This window comes from Panulirus ornatus, chromosome 6 (assembly GCF_036320965.1).
Source record: "Panulirus ornatus isolate Po-2019 chromosome 6, ASM3632096v1, whole genome shotgun sequence".
In the NCBI taxonomy this organism is placed as follows: domain Eukaryota; kingdom Metazoa; phylum Arthropoda; class Malacostraca; order Decapoda; family Palinuridae; genus Panulirus; species Panulirus ornatus.
This window is the reverse complement of record NC_092229.1, coordinates 46,967,500-46,988,424: the sequence shown is the minus strand read 5'-3', so window position 1 is coordinate 46,988,424 and position 20,925 is coordinate 46,967,500. Positions and strand designations below refer to the sequence as shown.

Below are 20,925 nucleotides of genomic sequence, written 5' to 3'. Positions count from 1 at the left end.
AAGTGGCATATATATGTAAATGATATTACCGCTACTATTATTCTAACTACTAATCTATATCCTTGATGCCTGCTCCTTCCTGGAACTCCCTCAAGGGGTTGTCCACAGCAAAAGTCTACATAACTGATGAGCCTCAGTGCTGCTTCTTGGCTTTTAGTGCCTTTAACAGGCCATTGACAGAGGGCAACTTTTTTCCTACCACTCAGGTTTTAGCTTTTGCCCTCACAGTAACCCCTAACTTTGTCCCTAACATATTCCCAAACTCTGTATCCTTGAGCTTTGTTTCACTCAGAGCCAGAACATCCACATTCCCTTCTTCATACATGCTACCTATATCTCCTTTCTTTTCATCATTGCATTTAAAAAAAATTAATGGCACACCTTGAAGCTGTCATCCACTTCCCACAAACTGAACATCTCTCTATCGCAAAGAGATTTAGAAAAGATGCAATTGCCATAGAAGCTGTTCAAGTTGCACAATGCATGCTAAGCCTTTATGAAAAAGGAGCTTGACTCAAGGGAATCCCATATACTCTGTCCAGGAAGATGTTAATCTGAGGAAATAGTTAAGGAAAAAATGAGTCTTAAATGGAGAAAAAACAAACAAAAAAGTTTCCCGAAAAAATCCTCTACAATATTAAAGTGAAGGCAAATATTATCTCTATCCTCTGGAAACCACACAAATGGCATATTTTCCTCTATCAAGGAAGGTTAGTAGGATTGCAGAGGTCAATATATTCTACTCAAAAGCAGTGACAGACCTGAAGCAGATACCAGCAATTGGCAAAAGAGTGAGGGTTACATGGTACACAGACCCTAACATCAGCTGAGTAGTGGCATCACAGGATCTGGACAGTCTCTGACAGGTTGCTGAGGCTTATTAATATAGTATCCAGCTGACCCCACACATTTGTGGCAAAGGAAGGCCTTACTTATGAACTCACTCTATAATCTGCAAGCAAGAGATTTCTTGAATGCCCATAGGGCTCAATCCAGAGATAAGACATACATTTCTATAATGAAGGGCAGAAGAAGTTGGGAAATGAGTTATAATGTGACATAATACTGTAACAATTAATGTTTGATTAAAACTTCTATTCTTTGACAGCAATGATTCTGTGGGCAGCTGATAATTTTAATGTTAAACCATGTGGGTATGGAAATCTATGAAAACATGAAAATGTAGAGATGTGGAGTGATAACGTTTCAATACTGAGTTACCCTAAGACTGCCATATAGAGTCATTTTAGAATACACTGTCATTTAACCATATAAAAGTGCATGTTATGATAGACAAAAGCAGTTAGAATTTACCAATGAAAACACTAATGACCTTCAATGGAATAGATTCTCTCTGAAATTAAATTTTGTCATTTATGGTACTTTTGCTAAGTATTCAGAACTTTTGTGCCTTACATACCATCCACACATTTCAACACAGGAAGCAGGTCTATATTCCATTATATACAAATGCTGAATGAATACTTGCCTGATCTGTTAGGGATAGCGTTGGAGTATTCTTTGTTGTGTTCATGTGAATGACATTGAATTTATTTTTTGAACAAAGATCATATGCTAATCCAATGAATGAGGTGGATCCAGTCTTTGGTACTCTATTGTATATGACCACTAAGTTATCTGGATCTAGGATGCTACTCGCAGCTGGTACACTACCCTCTTGGTAACCTAAAGAAGCTGAAAATAAAGAAATGTAATGAATGACAATTTCCTCTACTGAAGTAAGAAGATGGAGGTGTGCTGCAAAGAATAATGAAAATGTAGGTGCTTATTAAAATATATCTGACAACATAATACAGGTATTACTGTATTTTGGTATCAATACATTTTATATATGTTGTGAAACTAAGATGAAACACTAAAAGCAAAGACACAAGAAAATATACATTTCTCTGTCTTTAGCATGCCACTATTATTAGCAATATGCGTAAATGCATCAAGATGCATATTATGTGTAGAGTATTCATTATCATCTTACATGACTTTCCTTTTTTATTTCTCTATAAACATAAGAGTAAATATAGGGTTTGGGGAAATCAATGAATATGTAGAAATTTTTTTTTCATTTACTTCTTAACAAAGCATCAATACTTCTACAGAGACTGTTACAGATATCATGGCAAAGGAGACTCACAACGAGAATGTATGGTGTTGCGGAGGTGCGCGACTTCTGTTGCAAGGTGAAGGTACATGAGCATCACCACTGCACTAACGCCCACCATCAACAGCACAACCACACGTGAACTCTTCAAGCGGGAACTGTTCATACTGGAAAGGAACCACCATGTGAAAGACAACTATCCCTCATGAGAACCACACACATGACAGGAAAGGTATTCATCCTATCAGGTACTGGTGCACTGTTCTCCATGAAAATAATTAGATCATATATCCATATGATAGATAATCAGTTTTAATTATACACAATCAAAAGCCCAATTTTACTGGGTCCCAGCAGGTTCAAGGCTGTGCTTCAATTAAGAAGAGGGAAATAATGAACTCCTTTGGAGGGAGAAATTCCTTGATGAAACTACTCTCTGTCCATTGACAAGGATAGAACCTTGTTGAAGATAACTTTTCACCCATGTAACCAGATTTATGTTGTAATATATACACATAAATACTTACCTCCTGCCCCAGTCCTAAAATCCAACTCACTAGATATACATCCATCAGTAACACACTTCCCAGAAAAATGCAAATCATACTCTCCCGCTTATGCTCTAGACATCACTGTTTCAATATATCGTAAGACCCTTCATGCCCAACATGTAACACCATAAAGAACCAAGCACTTACTACTCAATTGCCCTACACTTTCTTCACAGATGCACACACAACATCACAGCACTTTATGATCTGTGGTCCTATTGGGAGGATGTGGCCAGCTTCCAGAGTGCTGCAAGATCCTCATAAGGATAAAAGGGACTCCTGGGGCAGAAAGGTTCAGTAAGGTATTTTATTCATTCATAATAACTCTAGAACCAATTTCTATGAAGAGAGTCCTGGTGTTATCCAGGACCTTTCTAAAGGCTCCTACTGCCCATAGCCACACTGGATCCAGTAGCAAGGAAATGTAGACAACTATAAAGTGAAAAGTTCTTTGATGAGACTGTACTGCCAATGGTACAGATCTGTCAAAGGTGACCTTTCATTCACAGTGTAACCTCTTGCAGGCAGAGTGATAACACCTATGTTAAAGTATATATATATATATATATATATATATATATATATATTGTACCTAAGTATCATGAGGTCTAGCTAGTGGTGGCGGCAAACTGACGAGCGTTTTGCCAATTTTGCCTGAATTGGTTTATTCCCCATGACTTTCTTACATCTTGCTATGGTATTCTTATCTCATCCCAGAACACAAAATACTTTGCCACTAATTATTTTTTACACTATCACTCCAAAACAAAATCACAGTATCAAAAGCAATTTGCACATTAAATGCCCCTACCGTTTTCCATAACCTTCACAGTCTCCTACTATCACCTTAATGGCTCACTGGAAGATTCACCTCCAAGTTTTTCTTAAGCTACCTAGGATTGATTAGGTTATGTTTATAACCTGAACCAGTCAACCTAACCTAGGCGGCTAGGTTAGCTGGGATAGCTTAGCTAAGCCATCTAATTTGGTCAGGATTCATCAACTTTGGTTTGTATCCCAACCTAATACAGAAAAACGAAGGGGTAGGGAATCTTTAAGTGATCCATCTTTATTAATAAAGGACTTCTTAGTTTCACTATCTCATCAGTATCTCTTTAAATCACTTCCATTAAGCATCAGAAGTTGAATGATATAATTGTCTTCCTGAAGGTACTTCACTGTTGCCCATTTAGTAATCTTCCTAGCTTTCCTTCTATTGGGTATGGAGAGTTGATCCCAAAATAAGGATATGTGATGGAAGGAAGTGACGGTCATAGTACATGCTTCCCCAGAGAAAATATTTATGTGAAAAAATAGTTATATTTGATAAGGATGTTGAGGAATATTACTAGTAAATGATCCAGTCACGAAACATGAGGTACATCACACTTGGAAAACAAACACATACCATGAGATTAGTACATATTGATTATACATTAGCACTGACAATCTAACTTCCTTTAAACTTCATAATACATTGAACTCTTAAATGTATGTCTATATATGGAAGTTTCCTGTTGAGCAAGGGGGCCCACAACATGAGACGTGTTGACCCTCTATATAAACAAGTCAACCGTAACTCCTCTCACAGAAGTATTTCAACATACATCAAACCCTTGAAGGAAAACCGATTCTCACCTGGGAAAAAACCTAGTTATCAAATCACCACAGATTATAATAAATCGGACTCCCGATACGGGCCCTCCATACTCAGAGGCACCAAAACATTGCAACGCTTGGCAATGATTTCCTCCAGACGTGTGCTTCCCGTCATTAATCCCAGGTTGGCAAAGGCCATATACATAGCTAGTCTTTTTTAGTATGGCCTTAGAATTAAACTCAACACCTGAAGAAGGTGTGAAGGGATATTTTTTGGATGGTGGATGTGTTGGCTTGACGTTGACAGACGTAATGACTCTTAAAGCGTTCATTAAGCCGTAAAGCCCAATCAAGCCAACTTAGATTGGCAAGGTTCCTGCCTCAACTTTTGAACCCCCATCATGTTTCACTCCCAGAGAAACAGGTGGTAAGGTCAGCACTTTACCTGTGAACGAGAGGAGGGTAAGTGTTTGAGTAATTGACGGTGGCTGCATATACCTAATCAATCCCATGCAACTGGGATTGAAATAAAGACGATAGATAGATAGACTAGAACCAGTGCCCTCAGCCTGCTTTAGGCTGGTTTCTGAAACCAGTTAGTGGAGGAATAATGTGGTACATCCATCATATAAATGAATGGAGACTGAAGGAATCCTCGGAGATACATAGACAAGCAAGAGCACCTTGACATGCTTTGGACTCTTCTCAAATTTGTGTGTATACGTGGGATATTAAGAGGAAAAATGAACATCCACGAAGATGGGAATATATATAGAGACTTGAACCACAACCTTTGGTGTTATTCTGACTTTTGAAACATTCAGATTTCAAAAGGTTTTCACAATAGAAAAGGGAACCCATTTATAATACGGCGCGATGCCTGCAATACAGTAATTACATTTGTTATTGGTTGTGCAGGTCACTGTTAATAGCCTCCTGTTTAGGTACAATTCAGTAGACTATATAAGAATACTACAGTGTGTTATTAGAGGAACCAGTTGAAATAGGTTTGCCAAAGGGTGAACAACACAAGAGATTATAGAAAGTGCGAAAAGAAATACCTAATATATATAAAAAGTGGAGCTAAAAGGACCTCTTAGAAAGCCAATATGAAAAGATTTGCCTGAGCCAAAATCAGGGTAATGTTTTCAGGTGAATTCCAGTAAAGTACTGTGAAGTTATATTAGCAAGGCAAATTCAGTGTTGTCATTGTACGAACCAAATCGTACTGTATCCTTGAAATATATACATACAATATCAGTAATGATTTATAAACATGTATTCATGAAAGTCATTGTTATTCTATAGAGACCAGACGTTTCGAATTTGATTAAACTCCCGCTTGAGAACTCTGTTCTTTGGAGGGACGCCAAAATGTTCAGTTAGTTGGCAGAAGTTGCATAATGTTCCCTTTATCAAGTTGCTATTAGTAAGCTACATGACTGTATGACTTGTTTACGGCCATAAAGTGCAAAGGTTTGGTATGATTTTGAACTGTGAATAATTAATCTACCTTAATAGATGCATTAGACGAATTCAAGGAACATACAAACTTGGATTAAGTGATATTGTGGGCGAAAAGTGAGGGTTATAGTTACGAGACTATAGCTTTGGGCTTTGGTGGGAACTTTAATGCACCCTCTAGGCTACATTATATACATAAATACAATTTGAGTATTACATGTAAGTAAAAAGTTACAAGGTGGTAGGAAGGCTGAGGAGGTTGTGGCAAAATGCGAAAGCTGTTTGTGAGTTGGGATTTGTTTTCCATTTTTGAAATTTTTGTCCGAGTCAACTCTCAGTGAATCAAGGTCTTGAGAGAGAACGTTCTTCATACATAGTATTGTATCATATCAGACAGACCCATTGTTTCTAGACAAGAAATAATTTTGGCTTAGCTTTGCACATCACAGCAAATAGCAACAGAAACACGTCCAGTATCCATATTCCATGTAGGGTCCTCTCATAAATCAACATCACATTTTCTTTTATCCACAGCATTACTACCTATACCAAAACTCGCACTAATATAATTTCCAGCCTGAGACAAAATATTACGTGTATACATTAAGTATTTTTATGTTTAGATTTGATTTCTCTTAAACTCCTGCAACAGGTATTATTGTACGAATATAAGCACAAGCAAATTGGAATTACAAATTTAAAAGCTAAGTGAGGAACAATTTACATTTTTCTTGCTTATAACTAGTACATAACGGTGATGCTTCATCAACAATAGCTAATTTACCAGAAGCTAGCCACCATTATAATGAAGAGTTCATGGTGTTTTGTCCGATGGAACACTATATATTCATCTCCCCATAATGAAATATATGATTTGAGCTGGCTCAAGTATACCATCTTTACCCACAAATGGTGAAACCTTTCCAAATTACTTTCCCAAGAATAGCTGCACAATCAAGTGTATTACCGCTCAGAACATTATTATATGTAACGCAAATGCACAGTATGACAGACCTCTTGCTGCAAGTAAAGAAACACAGTGCTGACTGATAATTCAAGCTGTCGTAATTTACGTGCTGCATATGCGACAATGCCATCCAGAGTTGACAGAGATGTTGACAAAGGCAACAAACTGAGCTGAAATTAATGGAAGAACGGTGCCAATATTTATTCTGCCATAATTTCGTATTTAACAATTTCAAAGAATAATGACTGATTATGAGAATAATACTAATGAAAACTGGAACAACGTTTCCTTCCAAGGCTTAAAAAAAAAACCTTCCTGGATATCCTCTCGTGAAATCAGGATTGGGAGCCCTCCAACCCTTGGTGTTTCCAGTGAGGATGTACTGGCTTTTTTTCATCCTTGGTAACCCACCTAACCATGACAGCGGCTGTTCATTCACTTCGTTTCAGTCGTCGGCCAGAGATCACGGCAATGATTCAATAGTCTTATCTTCCCCGATGCCCGAAAACTCAGAAGCTGCTGACGGGCGTCAACCTAAAAGCAGTCACAGTTGTATATATATTTTTTTTTAGCCAAGGGAAGGAAGGACGAGGCAAGATAACCAGAGTTTAAATATGGTTAATTTTTTCCTTTCTGGATTCAAAAACCTATATTTCTTTCCTATGTGGTTTGTCTTGGGAACTTGAGAGCAGAGCCATTTAAAGAAAAAACAAAAATAGGGCAAGATTAAAAAAAAGAAATGCGCTCAGAGGCGCACTGGAATGTCTCTCCTAAAGGAAGAAATCCCACAACTACATAGCGTAGATCCACATCTGGTGTGGGGTACTGTATGAAGAAGGGGGTACAATAATGCCAAAGAAAAAAAAACCTCACCCCCCCCACACACTTTTCTTGCTCCAGTAAAGGTATCTGAGGAAGGCTATAAAGCTTAGGCCACCTTCCTCTGTCATGTTCTCCAGTATAAAGACCAGATTGAGCCAATAAGGTGAATCAATCTAGCTAGACATTCTTCACCAGAAAGGTTTCAAGACTTCCTGGGTGCACGAATAAATGGTCCTCTCGCTAAGCCCTGAATTCTAAATGGTCTCTAAGAGCTTTAACTGGGCAAAAGGTATGATGCTCCCACTGAAATTCCCCAAGGTTTCATTATAATAGTGCTATTTCTAGGATTGAGTCTCTTAGAAATATAGGGATTGGGATAGAATATAGGGATTGGGATTATCGTAACCCAAAGCAGACTTGTCATTAAAAAAGGAAATTCTTTTGTCTGAAGATAACATGTAATTCAACTAACACTCCTACCAAAGCATAAGGCTATAAGGAAGAGTTTTATAAAGAAATTCTGTGGAGTTCAACTGACAGAAAAACTTTTAGTAGTTAAAAGGTCTACGACTTTTGAAAGATGCTACTTGGGCACGACTTTTTTGAAAGCTCCTACCTGGGCTGCAAAGGAGAAGCAACTGATCTCGTCATACAGAAAGACCAGAGACAAATATCTGACACCCAGAGATGGAAGTTCTTGAAGGGCACTTTCACAAGAGTTAATAGTGTGACCAGTCTTATCCTTGTCATAAAATATGGCAGAGAAGAACAATGAACATAAGGCTTCAGTCATATCCGAGACGCCAGATTCTTTGTGGAAGGAATGTAAGGCTTTCCTGGCAGGCAGGTACTGTCTTTGAATAGAAGGACGAATGCTGTGTAACAGGTCACAGAAGGGAAAATATGGGTTATTAGACTGAGGCGAAATAGGCAAGCTGCAGTATGAATCTTGTATAACGTAAATGAGAATGACTTGAGTACAATAATCTCTCGTAACTAAATGCCAAGTAAGCAGTGCACAGAAGCAGTAAAACTGGGGAACAAAATTCTTGGATTGATAGGAAGGGCTTTCAAATGTAAGTCAAGAGAACTAACTGTTCCTCGCTTTTTGCAGCTCATTGGTACGTTCTCAACTTGAATACTGTGTTCAGTTTTAGTCTACTTGAAAAAGACATAGACTGAATGGAGAGATTACGACATCAAGTTACCAAGATGATTCCTGGACAGATATCCTGTGAAAACCGATTACACGACTTAAATCTATTTCGTTTAGAAGAGAGAGGATTAGGAGGTGATCTATTTGGCTTGATGCGCATACAAACTCATGAGCAGAGTTTAACCTCGAATGAGACCAAGTTATCTTGCTTCACCAGAAGTGTTCTCCTAGTCCATCCCTCCCTCTTTCAGTTTCACATTTGGAAATGAAATGTATGTTGAAGATACCACACTTATGCTCAGGCCATCAAGACCTGACCCAGACTCTGGGCAAGGATTGGCATTGGAAAGCTAGGCCATGGGATTGGATGGGTTCACGTTCAAGGTGAGGCGGCAGCAAGTGATAATGTCTACAAAAAGCTATGTTTAATACTTATATTTTTCTTTATTTTTCAATTACTATTTTATTATTTCTAGATTTTTGCCTTGGTATTTCCGCCCTATCGGTGGGCCTGAGTATGGTCAACTTGATAATCGCTTCATTGAATATAAAATTAAAGTTCTTTTCAATATAAGCAGCCTTTGGTTCTTTGTGATAATCCACTACAGGCAAAAATATTGTAAAGGAATTGTTAGGAAACACTTTTGATTATAAAAATGATCTATTTTACTCATATATTGCCACTTCCTCAGGTGATTAATGTTAGATCAGTTCATCAGAGTTAAATTCCTCGATAAGTTCCCAAGTGCACTTTCTTGTAATAATCACATCAGGGGAGAAGCAAGAAAGAATGATGAGTCAGCTGATATACAACGAAGAGACTTAGCTAGGACGCCATTTCGTAAACAAGTGATTGTCCAAGACAGACAACTGTCTGTCTTGGACAATCACGTTGTTTATATTTCTTTTTTGTATCTCCCCTGACGATGTGATTATTACACGAAAGTGCACTTGGGAACTTATCGTGTTTCATTTTCCCCGAGGACTCATAGGAATATATATAAAAGCTTTGCGGAAGATGAAAGCCGGCAAGGCAGCAGGTTTGGATGGTATTGCAGTGGAATTTATTAAAAAAGGGGGTGACTGTATTGTTGACTGGTTGGTAAGGTTATTTAATGTATGTATGACTCATGGTGAGGTGCCTGAGGATTGGCGGAATGCGTGCATAGTGCCATTGTACAAAGGCAAAGGGGATAAGAGTGAGTGCTCAAATTACAGAGGTATAAGTTTGTTGAGTATTCCTGGTAAATTATATGGGAGGGTATTGATTGAGAGGGTGAAGGCATGTACAGAGCATCAGATTGGGGAAGAGCAGTGCGGTTTCAGAAGTGGTAGAGGATGTGTGGATCAGGTGTTTGCTTTGAAGAATGTATGTGAGAAATACTTAGAAAAGCAAATGGATTTGTATGTAGCATTTATGGATCTGGAGAAGGCATATGATAGAGTTGATAGAGATGCTCTGTGGAAGGTATTAAGAATATATGGTGTGGGAGGCAAGTTGTTAGAAGCAGTGAAAAGTTTTTATCGAGGATGTAAGGCATGTGTACGTGTAGGAAGAGAGGAAAGTGATTGGTTCTCAGTGAATGTAGGTTTGCGGCAGGGGTGTGTGATGTCTCCATGGTTGTTTAATTTGTTTATGGATGGGGTTGTTAGGGAGGTGAATGCAAGAGTTTTGGAAAGAGGGGCAAGTATGAAGTCTGTTGGGGATGAGAGAGCTTGGGAAGTGAGTCAGTTGTTGTTCGCTGATGATACAGCGCTGGTGGCTGATTCATGTGAGAAACTGCAGAAGCTGGTGACTGAGTTTGGTAAAGTGTGTGGAAGAAGAAAGTTAAGAGTAAATGTGAATAAGAGCAAGGTTATTAGGTACAGTAGGGTTGAGGGTCAAGTCAATTGGGAGGTGAGTTTGAATGGAGAAAAACTGGAGGAAGTGAAGTGTTTTAGATATCTGGGAGTGGATCTGTCAGCGGATGGAACCATGGAAGCGGAAGTGGATCATAGGGTGGGGTAGGGGGCGAAAATTTTGGGAGCCTTGAAAAATGTGTGGAAGTCGAGAACATTATCTCGGAAAGCAAAAATGGGTATGTTTGAAGGAATAGTGGTTCCAACAATGTTGTATGGTTGCGAGGCGTGGGCTATGGATAGAGTTGTGCGCAGGAGGATGGATGTGCTGGAAATGAGATGTTTGAGGACAATGTGTGGTGTGAGGTGGTTTGATCGAGTAAGTAACGTAAGGGTAAGAGAGATGTGTGGAAATAAAAAGAGCGTGGTTGAGAGAGCAGAAGAGGGTGTTTTGAAATGGTTTGGGCACATGGAGAGAATGAGTGAGGAAAGATTGACCAAGAGGATATATGTGTCGGAGGTGGAGGGAACGAGGAGAAGAGGGAGACCAAATTGGAGGTGGAAAGATGGAGTGAAAAAGATTTTGTGTGATCGGGGCCTGAACATGCAGGAGGGTGAAAGGAGGGCAAGGAATAGAGTGAATTGGAGCGATGTGGTATACAGGGGTTGACGTGCTGTCAGTGGATTGAATCAAGGCATGTGAAGCGTCTGGGGTAAACCATGGAAAGCTGTGTAGGTATGTATATTTGCGTGTGTGGACGTGTGTATGTACGTGTGTATGGGGGTTGGGCCATTTCTTTCGTCTGTTTCCTTGCGCTACCTCGCAAACGCGGGAGACAGCGACAAAGTATAAAAAAAAAAAAAATATATATATATATATATATATATATATATATATATATATATATATATATATATATATATATATATATATATATATATATATTATCAGCCTCAGCTAGGTACCCATTTTATCGACCAACTCCTTATGAATACTTAGAATACTGAAAATACTGATGCATATGTGAAATACGAGACAAGACGCGCTCGTCCGATGTTGGTAAAGGATGAAAACAACAGTGGGACTGGCGTTGGTGAGGGGCCCTTGTCATGCAACTGCCAGTATCTTGTTTAATACTTCTAATTACTCATTGTTCATAACATTCAATTATGATGAAATTTGACTTCCCTGGCTATCAATTGATGACGCCTAGAATTAAGACAGAACTTGTTTTCAAAATTATTTGAAACCAGACTAGGTTAAATCTTTTAAAGATCTACCACATTGGTAACAGTTTATTGCTATGCGGGGAATTCTCCGGGCACTTGTTTGCACTATAGGTAAACCGCCAGCTGTGTTGGCCTGCTTAGAGGCGTCAGCTGTTTATTCATCTTGTCTAGAATCTAACAACAATATCAGATTACCAAGTGTACACTAACCAGTAATTTTTGTAGTGACCTTGTTTTACCGGGTTGGCTATTTCATAAATGCTGACATATTTAAGCAACTAAACACTGTCTTGCTAGACTGAAAATAACATCAAGACTTCTATATACGTTATCGGCCTCCAAAGACTAGAGAATATCGTGAAACTAAATCTTCATAGTCACATCGTTAACAACATCAGAGACTAAAGCAAATTCAGACATACTGCATCTCTCTTAATGGCAGTAAACATTTCTTTACGTAACCTGGTTCGTTTACACTTTTGACAGGGTTGCGGAAACTTAAATTTCGATAGTTTATCCCTTGAGAGAGGAACGGGATCCTAATGCTGTTACTAGGTATCCCTGTAAAAATACTACCAGAAGCATCTGGCAATTGTCACACGAACATTAGATCTATTGCAGTGGGGCTTACTAAAGCCTAAGAAAGAAAGGAAGGACATTCCTTCCACACATCAATATTTTCTATGTAATATTTGGCCAGTATGAGGAGCAGGTTCACCGTGTCTCCGTCAGGCAGGGGTCGTGGAGTGGTGGTCCACCAAGCGTTACGGAAGCGTTGTGTGTGGGGACTTCCTAGAAGATAAAGGACAAGGATGCGGCTGTCGGGTCTTTTGCATAATGCACAAGAGCGATTCGCGGGGTATGTTATCCCAAGCTAAGTCGTACCCAATGATGATGATACGGGCAGCAATCACGCCCCTTTGTCCGTGACCATTTCCCATAGACACACGAGAGAGGCGCCAGGGAATTTACGGAGGGTATCGTACCAGATGGGCGGGGAGTCCCGGTGGATGGCTGCTTCTCTCTACTTACGGCGAATTTGGGTCTTTAAGTTGTGAAGTGTTCGAGGTACGATGTAGTTACTTGTGGCCTTGTTACACCGGTCTTGAATTTTTAGCATGTGTGAAAAATCCGCGTTTGTTGCACTGAATGTCTCGAGTGCAGTTAAACTTCTGGATAAAGGCAATCCTTGGAAAATATCCTAATGAAACTACACGACATCGACTCCCAAGAGAGGGACGGTGCCGCTTGCATCCTACACCCACCAACCCCACAATTCCTGCTGTAGTTATTTTCATCTGTATCTGTTTTCCGGAAGGTGTGTTTTAAATGCGACAGGGAAAAATACCGACGAACTCCATCGTGTCAACAAAATGGAATCGGTTGTTTAGTCATGAATAATATTACAATAGAAAGCACATTGTGTCTGGTATTAGTGGAACAGTTATTGATATGAGAATATTTTCTCGGAATATCGTGAAACATGGCACGTCATCTCCATCTCAGGCTGCGGTTACGCCAGTAAGCTGACCCCCTTGCCGCCACACCCCCACCGGAGGGAGGAGGTTCGCTCACCCCCCCAACCATCACCTCACACGGGGTAACCTTGCCTTAGCCTCCCTCAGTCTAGTTATGTTCCTGCTGCAGTGAGGCCATACGACGATCAGCTTCCACCTGTGTGTTTGATATAAGTTCGAGACAGAGAGTAGAAATTTCTTCGAAGGATTGTGTGCATATATAAATGCATACTGTGTTTGTATGGTCATTGAGCAATTCTCGCAGTGTTCGTAGCCATCATCAGTGAGAACGTTAACTGGTAAGTACTGTATATATGACAGTTTCCCGAATTTTCACTCAGCAAAATATTGACAGGAAATTCATGGTAAAACATCCTTTGGCCAAATAGGAATATATTAGGTTGATGCATCAAGAAAATCTGTTATTACAACCTCGGATCATTTTAGTTGCCGGTAGTTTGCAGGGTTTCATGGTCAAACACTTGTTTGTTTTTTTAAAGATGCTCTGTATTAAATACAAACGGGTAACGATGGTACATGAAGTAACAGATGTACTGTATTGAAATTTAGTATTGCATTAACTACGAATGAGCATACCAACATTTACTCCGCATAATAAACAAACAAACGCAAAACCTTGAAACTATTTTGTACCATATCTCATTGGGGAAGAGCAGTGTGGTTGCAGAAGTGGTAGAGGATGTGAGGACCAGGTGTTTGCTTTGAAGAATGTATGTGAGAAATACTTAGAAAAACAAATGGATTTGCATGTAGCATTTATGGATCTGGAGAAGGCATATGGTAGAGTTGATAGAGATGCTCTGTGGAAGGTATTAAGAGTATATGGTGTGGGAGGCAAGTTGCCAGAAGCAGTGAAGTTTTTATCGAGGATTTAAGGCACGTGTACGAGTAGGAAGAGAGGAAAGTGATTGGTTCCCAGTGAATGTCGGTTTGCGGCAGGAGTGCGTGATGTTTCCATGGTTGTTTGTTTATGGGTTGGGTTGTTAGGGAGGTGAATGCAAGAGTTTTGGAGAGGGGGAAGTATGCAGTCTGTTGTGGATGAGAGGGCTTGTGAAGTGAGTCAGTTATTGTTCGTTGATGATACAACGCTGGTGGCTGATTCGGTTAAGAATCTGCAGAAGCTAGTGATGAGTTTGGTAAAGTGTGTGAAAGAAGAAAGCTGAGAGTAAATGTTAATAAGAGCAAGGTTATTAGGTAGAGTAGGGTTGAGGGACAAGTCAGTTGGGAGGTAAGTTTGAATGGAGAAAAACTGGAGGAAGTGAAGTGTTTTAGATATCTGGGAGAGGATTTGGCAGCGGAGGGAACCATGGAAGCGGAAGTGAGTCACAGGGTGGGGGAGGGGGCGAAGGCTCTGGGAGCGTTGAAAAATGAGTGGAAGGCGAGAACATTATCTCGGAAAGCAAAAATGGGTATGTTTGAAGGAATAGTAGTTCCGACAATGTTATATGGTTGCGAGGCGTGGGCTATAGATAGAGTTGAGCGGAGGAGGGTGGATGTGTTGGAAATGAGATGTTGAAGACAATATGTGGTGTGAGGTGTTTTGATCGAGTAAGTAATGAAGGGGTAAGAGAAATGTGTGATGATAAAAAGAGTGTGGTTGAGAGAGCAGAAGTGGATGTATTAAAATGGTTTGGTCACATTGAGAGAATGAGTGAGGAAAGATTGACCATAAGGATATATGTGTCAGAGGTGGAGGGAACGAGAAGTGGGAGACCAAATTGGAGGTGGAAGAATTGAGTGAAAAAGATTTTGAACGATTGGGGCCTGAACATGCAGGAGGGTGAAAGGCGTGCAAAGAATAGAGTGAACTGGAATGGTGTGGTATACCGGGGTCGACGTGCTGACAATGGATTGAACCAGGGCATGTGAAGCGTCTGGGGTAAACCGTGGAAAGTTTTGTGGGGCCTGGATGTGGAAAGGAAGATGTGGTTTCGGTGCATTATACATGACAACCAGAGACTGAGTGTGAACGAATGTGGCCTTTGTTGTCTTCTCCTAGCGCTACGTCGCGCGCGTGCAGGGTGAAGAGGGGGGGGGGTCATTTCATGTGTGGCGGGGTGGCGACAGGAATGAATGAAGGCAGACAGTATGAATTATGTACATGTGTATATATGTATATGTCTGTGTATGTATACATATGTATACGATGAAATGTATAGGTATGTATGTGTGGGAGTGTATGTATATACATGTGTGTGTGTGGATGGGTTAGGCCATTCTTTCGTCTGTTTCCTTGCGCTACCTCGCTAACGCGGGAGACAGCGACAGAATATAATAAGTGAATATATAAATAAATGTCTCATTGTTGTACCCTTGTAGACTCTATAGCTGTAATCTTTCATTATTCCTATACTTTTTCTGGAATAAGAATTAAGAAAAAGAAATTAGTTGTTAGCCTTCGAATTACATGGGTACTATAACGATAAGAAATTAAACGTTTTGATAAGTGATGGTAGTTATTCGACGCAATAATATAACATAAAGAAATTAAACATTTTGATAAGTGATGGTAGTTATTCGACGCAATAATATAACAAAAAGAAAGTAAACGTTTTGATAAGTGATGGTAGTTATTCGACGCAATAATATAACAAAAAGAAATTAAACGTTTTGATAAGTGATGGCAGTTATTTGACGCAATAATAGAGGATATCCTTTCGGATGGTTTCGTTTTCTTTCAAAATGATATACTAATTCTTAAGCAGATATGGATTACATGTCGTTGATAATATACTGTCAAGTTATTCTGTCAGTAATGTGAATAAGATGTTACACAATGGTCAACATAACTCTAGGAGGCTTACGTTCGGTCTCCATTGTCAAAAAGTGTAAATTATCACAATCTCTGTCGCGTCATTCGAGTAACGCGAAATCCTCCTGTTCCGTGGGACTTGGGAATTCCGAAGCCAAACCAGCGCTTCTGCGAAGCGCTTACTGAGGGAGGGAGGGAGTGCCAGATGACTTGAGGATTCCTGGTGCTGCCGGCTGTTACATCCTCAACAACAATTTCTGAGTCTATCTCTGACGCTTAGCTTTTCCCGGACTGACTGTTCAAGTGCAAGAGATGGAAATAGAGCACAAGTTTACCATTGTCCAGGGGTGGGGTGAAATATAATGAATGATACAGACTAAAGGATTTTTTTCTTTCATTATTTGGCGATGGCGGCAAAAAATGAAATACTGTTACATGAGATGTTGAAATTTATTCATAGGGCTCGTTTCTCAGTTTTCATTATTATTATCATTTTTTAAAAGATCCTTAAGTCTCTACTGTAGTTTACGTGTCAGTGTATACCACGCGAATACTAGATACGCGTCTTTAACCCACTTGTATATTTACTCCATTTTTGACCTATTTTTGACTTGTATTTTAACTACCCTATTTCTAGTCCGTTTATGAAACGCAATTAACTTAGGTCAAGTGTTACGTAATGATTCCAGTCGTCCAACTGTCTGGTAGCACCATGCAGAGGATAAGGAAACTCTTGATCAATCGCATTTTTTCACTTTTCCAAAATTTATAACTCCAGAATCTTTCCTATAGAGCTCCTGCAGCATCGAGGCTACATAAAAAAAAATCTGAAGCAGGTAAACAATGGACTAAACTGGAGCGAAAAGTTTCCTGGCGAGACTGGATTGCCTTCGATAACTCACAGTCATACAGCCACGCTTCGTTTCACTTTTCACTTACGGTGTAACCACACGCAGATTTGTGTATCATATCTTACGCATTGCTTTACGCAACATTCAGTAAAGAGAACCGGGTCCTACAATGACGGTAAAAGCTTCGTCTGCTTGGAACGACATATTCACCCAGTAAAGTCACAACAGACATTTCGCTTCACCGACCATGACCGTGAATTCGTCTACACTTTCACACATACCTTGTCGTCCTCCGGGATATTCAGCCTCAACTCCCGTGCAGACTTGCAGCCCCGGGGTGAGGGTAGTGTGTGTGAGGCTCTTCTCATCCCTGGTAGTCAGTCCTGTTGCCAAATGCCTGGTGGTTGGTGGTTAATTGCAGTCTTATACTAGGCGGCCGAAGGAGGAAAGTTGCCGGAATGTAGGCTGCATATTAGCTTCCATTCTTCCTTTGTGTTAGATCCCAATTCGCCTTTCTGGTAGTCCACCCAGAGCTGGGCAGGACTGTAGCGATTGAACAAGTAGCTGCAGCAATCAAGATGGCATGATGGTGATTACTAACATTAGATGTGCTAATACCCGTAAATAAGCGAGATGTAGACGGCCTCCTTAGGATGAGCTGGGGCATCCTTTGTGTGACGAGGGATAGACGTCAAGGATCTCATGTGAGGCACTGACGATATGCACACCAACTGTGCTATATTTGGTTATCCTCGGGTTGAAGGTTGGATGGTTAGTACCGAAATCCTCACCGACGATGATAACAGAATCCCTGAATCGAGATGATGGTTCCAAAAAAAAAAAAAGATCTGAGGTTCCTCCCATTATGCATATAAATTTTGTATAGTCCCCCCCCCCCCCTTATTCTTTAAGCGGAGTTTCACAGTCTGAATATTTACATGATCATCACAGTGTATTGGATCATTCGCATAGATGCATGATGGCAGACTTGCAAAGGAATGTAAACAGCCAAATCATTCGAGTCTGTTTTGATAGTAAGATTTTTTTTTTTTTTTTACCACAGAGGATACTGAGGAAAGGGTAGTAAAATAAAGTAAATACTTAAGAAGAAAACACTTACTTGTGAACTTTATATATAAAGTGCAGAAGCCGTTGTTCGTGGACTCTAAGCTAATTTTTTAAGTTTTGTTTTTCTTTCAACCAACCGAGGACGTTGCCGGATGCACGATAACTTTTCCCATACACAATTGCTAAAAATTTATCCAGATCCTTATGGGTTGGAAATTGCTAGTTGTAAGGGTTACATATTTCCATAGAAATATTATATTATTATATGTTTTTGCATTATATACTGTACATACTATAAAAAAGAATGCTGCAACCATACCCATACACGATTTGCTATTGATTTCCCATTTTCTTGGCAGAATAGTTACGTTTAAGCTTAAAGCAGTCGTGATAATCATTTCACTTTTTATCCACATTTAACATTTTATGCGCTTCCTTAATTTCAGTGACAGATTGCAGGTTTTTCTACGAAAAGTCCGTCTACCTTTCCACTTTTACTCCACTGATCGGTGTTTCTCAATCTTCCATTATCTCAAAGTGAAATGTACATTCTTGACTGGGGGCGGGGGGAGGTGACATTTTCGGGAAAATTGTACAATTGTTGAGTAGGAAGTTTTTGCCGTCAATATGGAAGGCATCAAAAGAAAAACTGGCGGGTATAGACAATGCTTTTCCAGCGTTCTACCTCAGAAGCGAGCAGAAAAGGGCACGGAGGGCCTGAATCTGCTAGTTAGTATTCGTAAATCGTTCCATGTGACAACAGGTCTGTTGTACAAAAGGAAAAAAAAAAAAACATTCGAAGTAAACCTTTGCTGTCATTTTTCTCCTTTACAACAAGTGAAATCAGACTTTGAAGATTTAGATTCTTAAAGTCTATGATAATGTTAGATTCTGGTATTGAATCACCTCATAATCCTATCTTTTCTAAGCAGAATGATTTAACGTGGAAATGGATGACTTTCTTCGGGTTCGTTTATCTGGCGGGGAATCATCGGAGTAGCTCGTCCTTGTACTGTCACTGTGTCTATATTTCAAGCAAGTGCTACCAAAACTAAGCACAGTATATAAGCTGGGGACGCATTAGTGAATTTACAAAGAGTGGGGATTAGACTTTTAGACGAATGCCCCTTGAAATTTTGTATGCCATATTTAATGTTTCTACGTAATGAAATATTGGCGCGGTTCGACTTTAGCCTAGGTTTTATTTCGACTATGAAGGATAGATGAAATTTTATTTCGTGGAATCAATGTCTCTTAGGCTTTATTCTAGGTCTGAGTGAACAATATCAATTTCAACCTTAGTTATATAAGGAGGCGAGCTATATGTCTAGAGTTCCTTTCAAATGCCCACCGTTGACAGACAGTATCCCGTCCGTTGTTGCTTGAAGTAAGCCCCTTGCCCCTGCCTACATATGCACTTGGCTCTCGCCTCTTAACACCAATTAACACTTTATCGGCTCTGAAACAGATAATCGAATCCCCGCACCCCTGTATGTGCGTGCACCTGGCTGTCACCTCTGACACCTATTGCACCTTATCGGCACGAAAGTAGATAATCGGTGTTTGAAAAATCCCCGGTGTGCCACCTTCACTCTCTCCCGCATCCTCTTACACAATTCAGGATCGCCTCCTAGCTGGCGATGCTGCCTCAGCCAACAGTCCTCCTCCGTCAGCAGCATGTAAGAGGGCTTCTTCAATGCACATGTACGCAGAATCGTCTGGGTAACCTCGTCATTCTTTAGGGTAATATTCTCTCTTTCCAAATTGCTGTTCTCTAGATCACCCTGGGCTCTCTCTCTCATCGTGTACAGTTAAATAATGGTTGCCACTTCAGGTTGTAAAGGATCAAATGGCTTACATCTCTTTAGTTCTACATACCAAGTGACTCTTAGAAATTTTGCAGTCGCCACTTATGTCATGTTCCTTTGGAACGTAGAACTTTTATCATTTTCAAAGCAGTTTCAGATTCCAGCTCCTTAGGCAGGTCGTATGTATTTTGAATTGTTTAGTCAACGCTTTGCATCAGCGAATAACATGGATCCGAGGCAATGTATACCTAAGCGTTTTGTACTTTCAAGTCCATACTGGGTAGAAGGAGGTAAGTCGCCACCCGTCTTACCAGTCACGAAGACTTGGTTAGCGCCTGGTAGACCTTTCAAATACACACTATGTGACGGTGAAGGAACCTTCGTATGACAGTGATGCAAGAATGAGAGAACACACACTGTAAGCGTCTTGTCATGGAGCGAAACGAGTATAGGATTCTTTTGGTCACATCCTCTTTAAATGTCAGTCCATGACCTATGATTTGGATGGTAGAAATACAAGGTTTTGAGGTTTAGTGGTAAGTAGAGATGTCGCAGTTCCACTTTAACATGGTCTGTATACCTACATCTGGCAACTCTGGTTGTATATCTCGTTACCTGGATTCTAAAGACTTTATTGCTGTCTTTATCGTCCCTTCCCTTTACCTTTTGTTACACTTTCTTTGAATGTATGTCTGGGTATATGATATTCTACGGGAAATTACTTGGTTCCATAACTCCATGAAACATTTAGGAGATCTGTAAGCGTCTGCCTCAGTATTATTATTTTTTTTCTCTTTCCTTAAGAGAAACTTTGTATTATATATATCTTCGTGGTGTAAAGGTTAGCGTTGCCAACTCTTTGTTGTCAAGGTTAGCGTTGCCAACCGTGACGTATTGACGGGCCGCCTGAAGTCGAGTCCGCATCGGTTCGAATTCTGGTCCCGGCAGCCAGTCTACAGCAAACCCAGCCATTCATCCAACCCCAGGGGCTGGTAAATTACATGAGAACCTGGCCTAGGGTAGTGTGTGTATATATATATATATATATATATATATATATATATATATATATATATATAATTAATGAGATGGTCTTAATTAGTGCTGTCTCGGCAAACATTTAAAGGAAATGGGATTGATACTTTTTCTCGTAGTTGATGA

At 39.9% G+C, this 20,925-nt stretch overlaps 2 protein-coding genes across 3 annotated transcripts in view; one reads left to right on the top strand and one right to left on the bottom strand.

Annotated features, from left to right (window-relative positions):
- LOC139749187 (heparan sulfate 2-O-sulfotransferase 1-like) overlaps positions 1-17,287 on the bottom strand; it is a 35,005-nt gene extending 17,718 nt beyond the window's left edge. The window contains exons 1-3 of one of the 2 annotated variants that reach the window (XM_071662853.1): positions 17,170-17,287; positions 2,153-2,286; positions 1,490-1,695 (exon numbers count right to left, since the gene is read on the bottom strand). In XM_071662853.1, coding sequence (XP_071518954.1) covers positions 1,490-1,695; positions 2,153-2,285 — 339 coding nt within the window. In that variant the 5' untranslated portion in view covers position 2,286; positions 17,170-17,287. Of the gene's footprint in view, positions 1-1,489; positions 1,696-2,152; positions 2,287-4,308; positions 4,617-17,169 lie in introns of those variants that run through there. The other variant, XM_071662852.1, reaches the window with a different exon arrangement.
- Positions 13,317-20,925, top strand: part of LOC139749186 (G-protein coupled receptor Mth-like) — a 45,767-nt gene continuing 38,158 nt past the window's right edge. The window contains exon 1 of the mRNA XM_071662850.1: positions 13,317-13,563. The gene's annotated coding sequence lies outside the window, so the exon portion shown is untranslated. The remainder of the gene's footprint in view (positions 13,564-20,925) is intronic.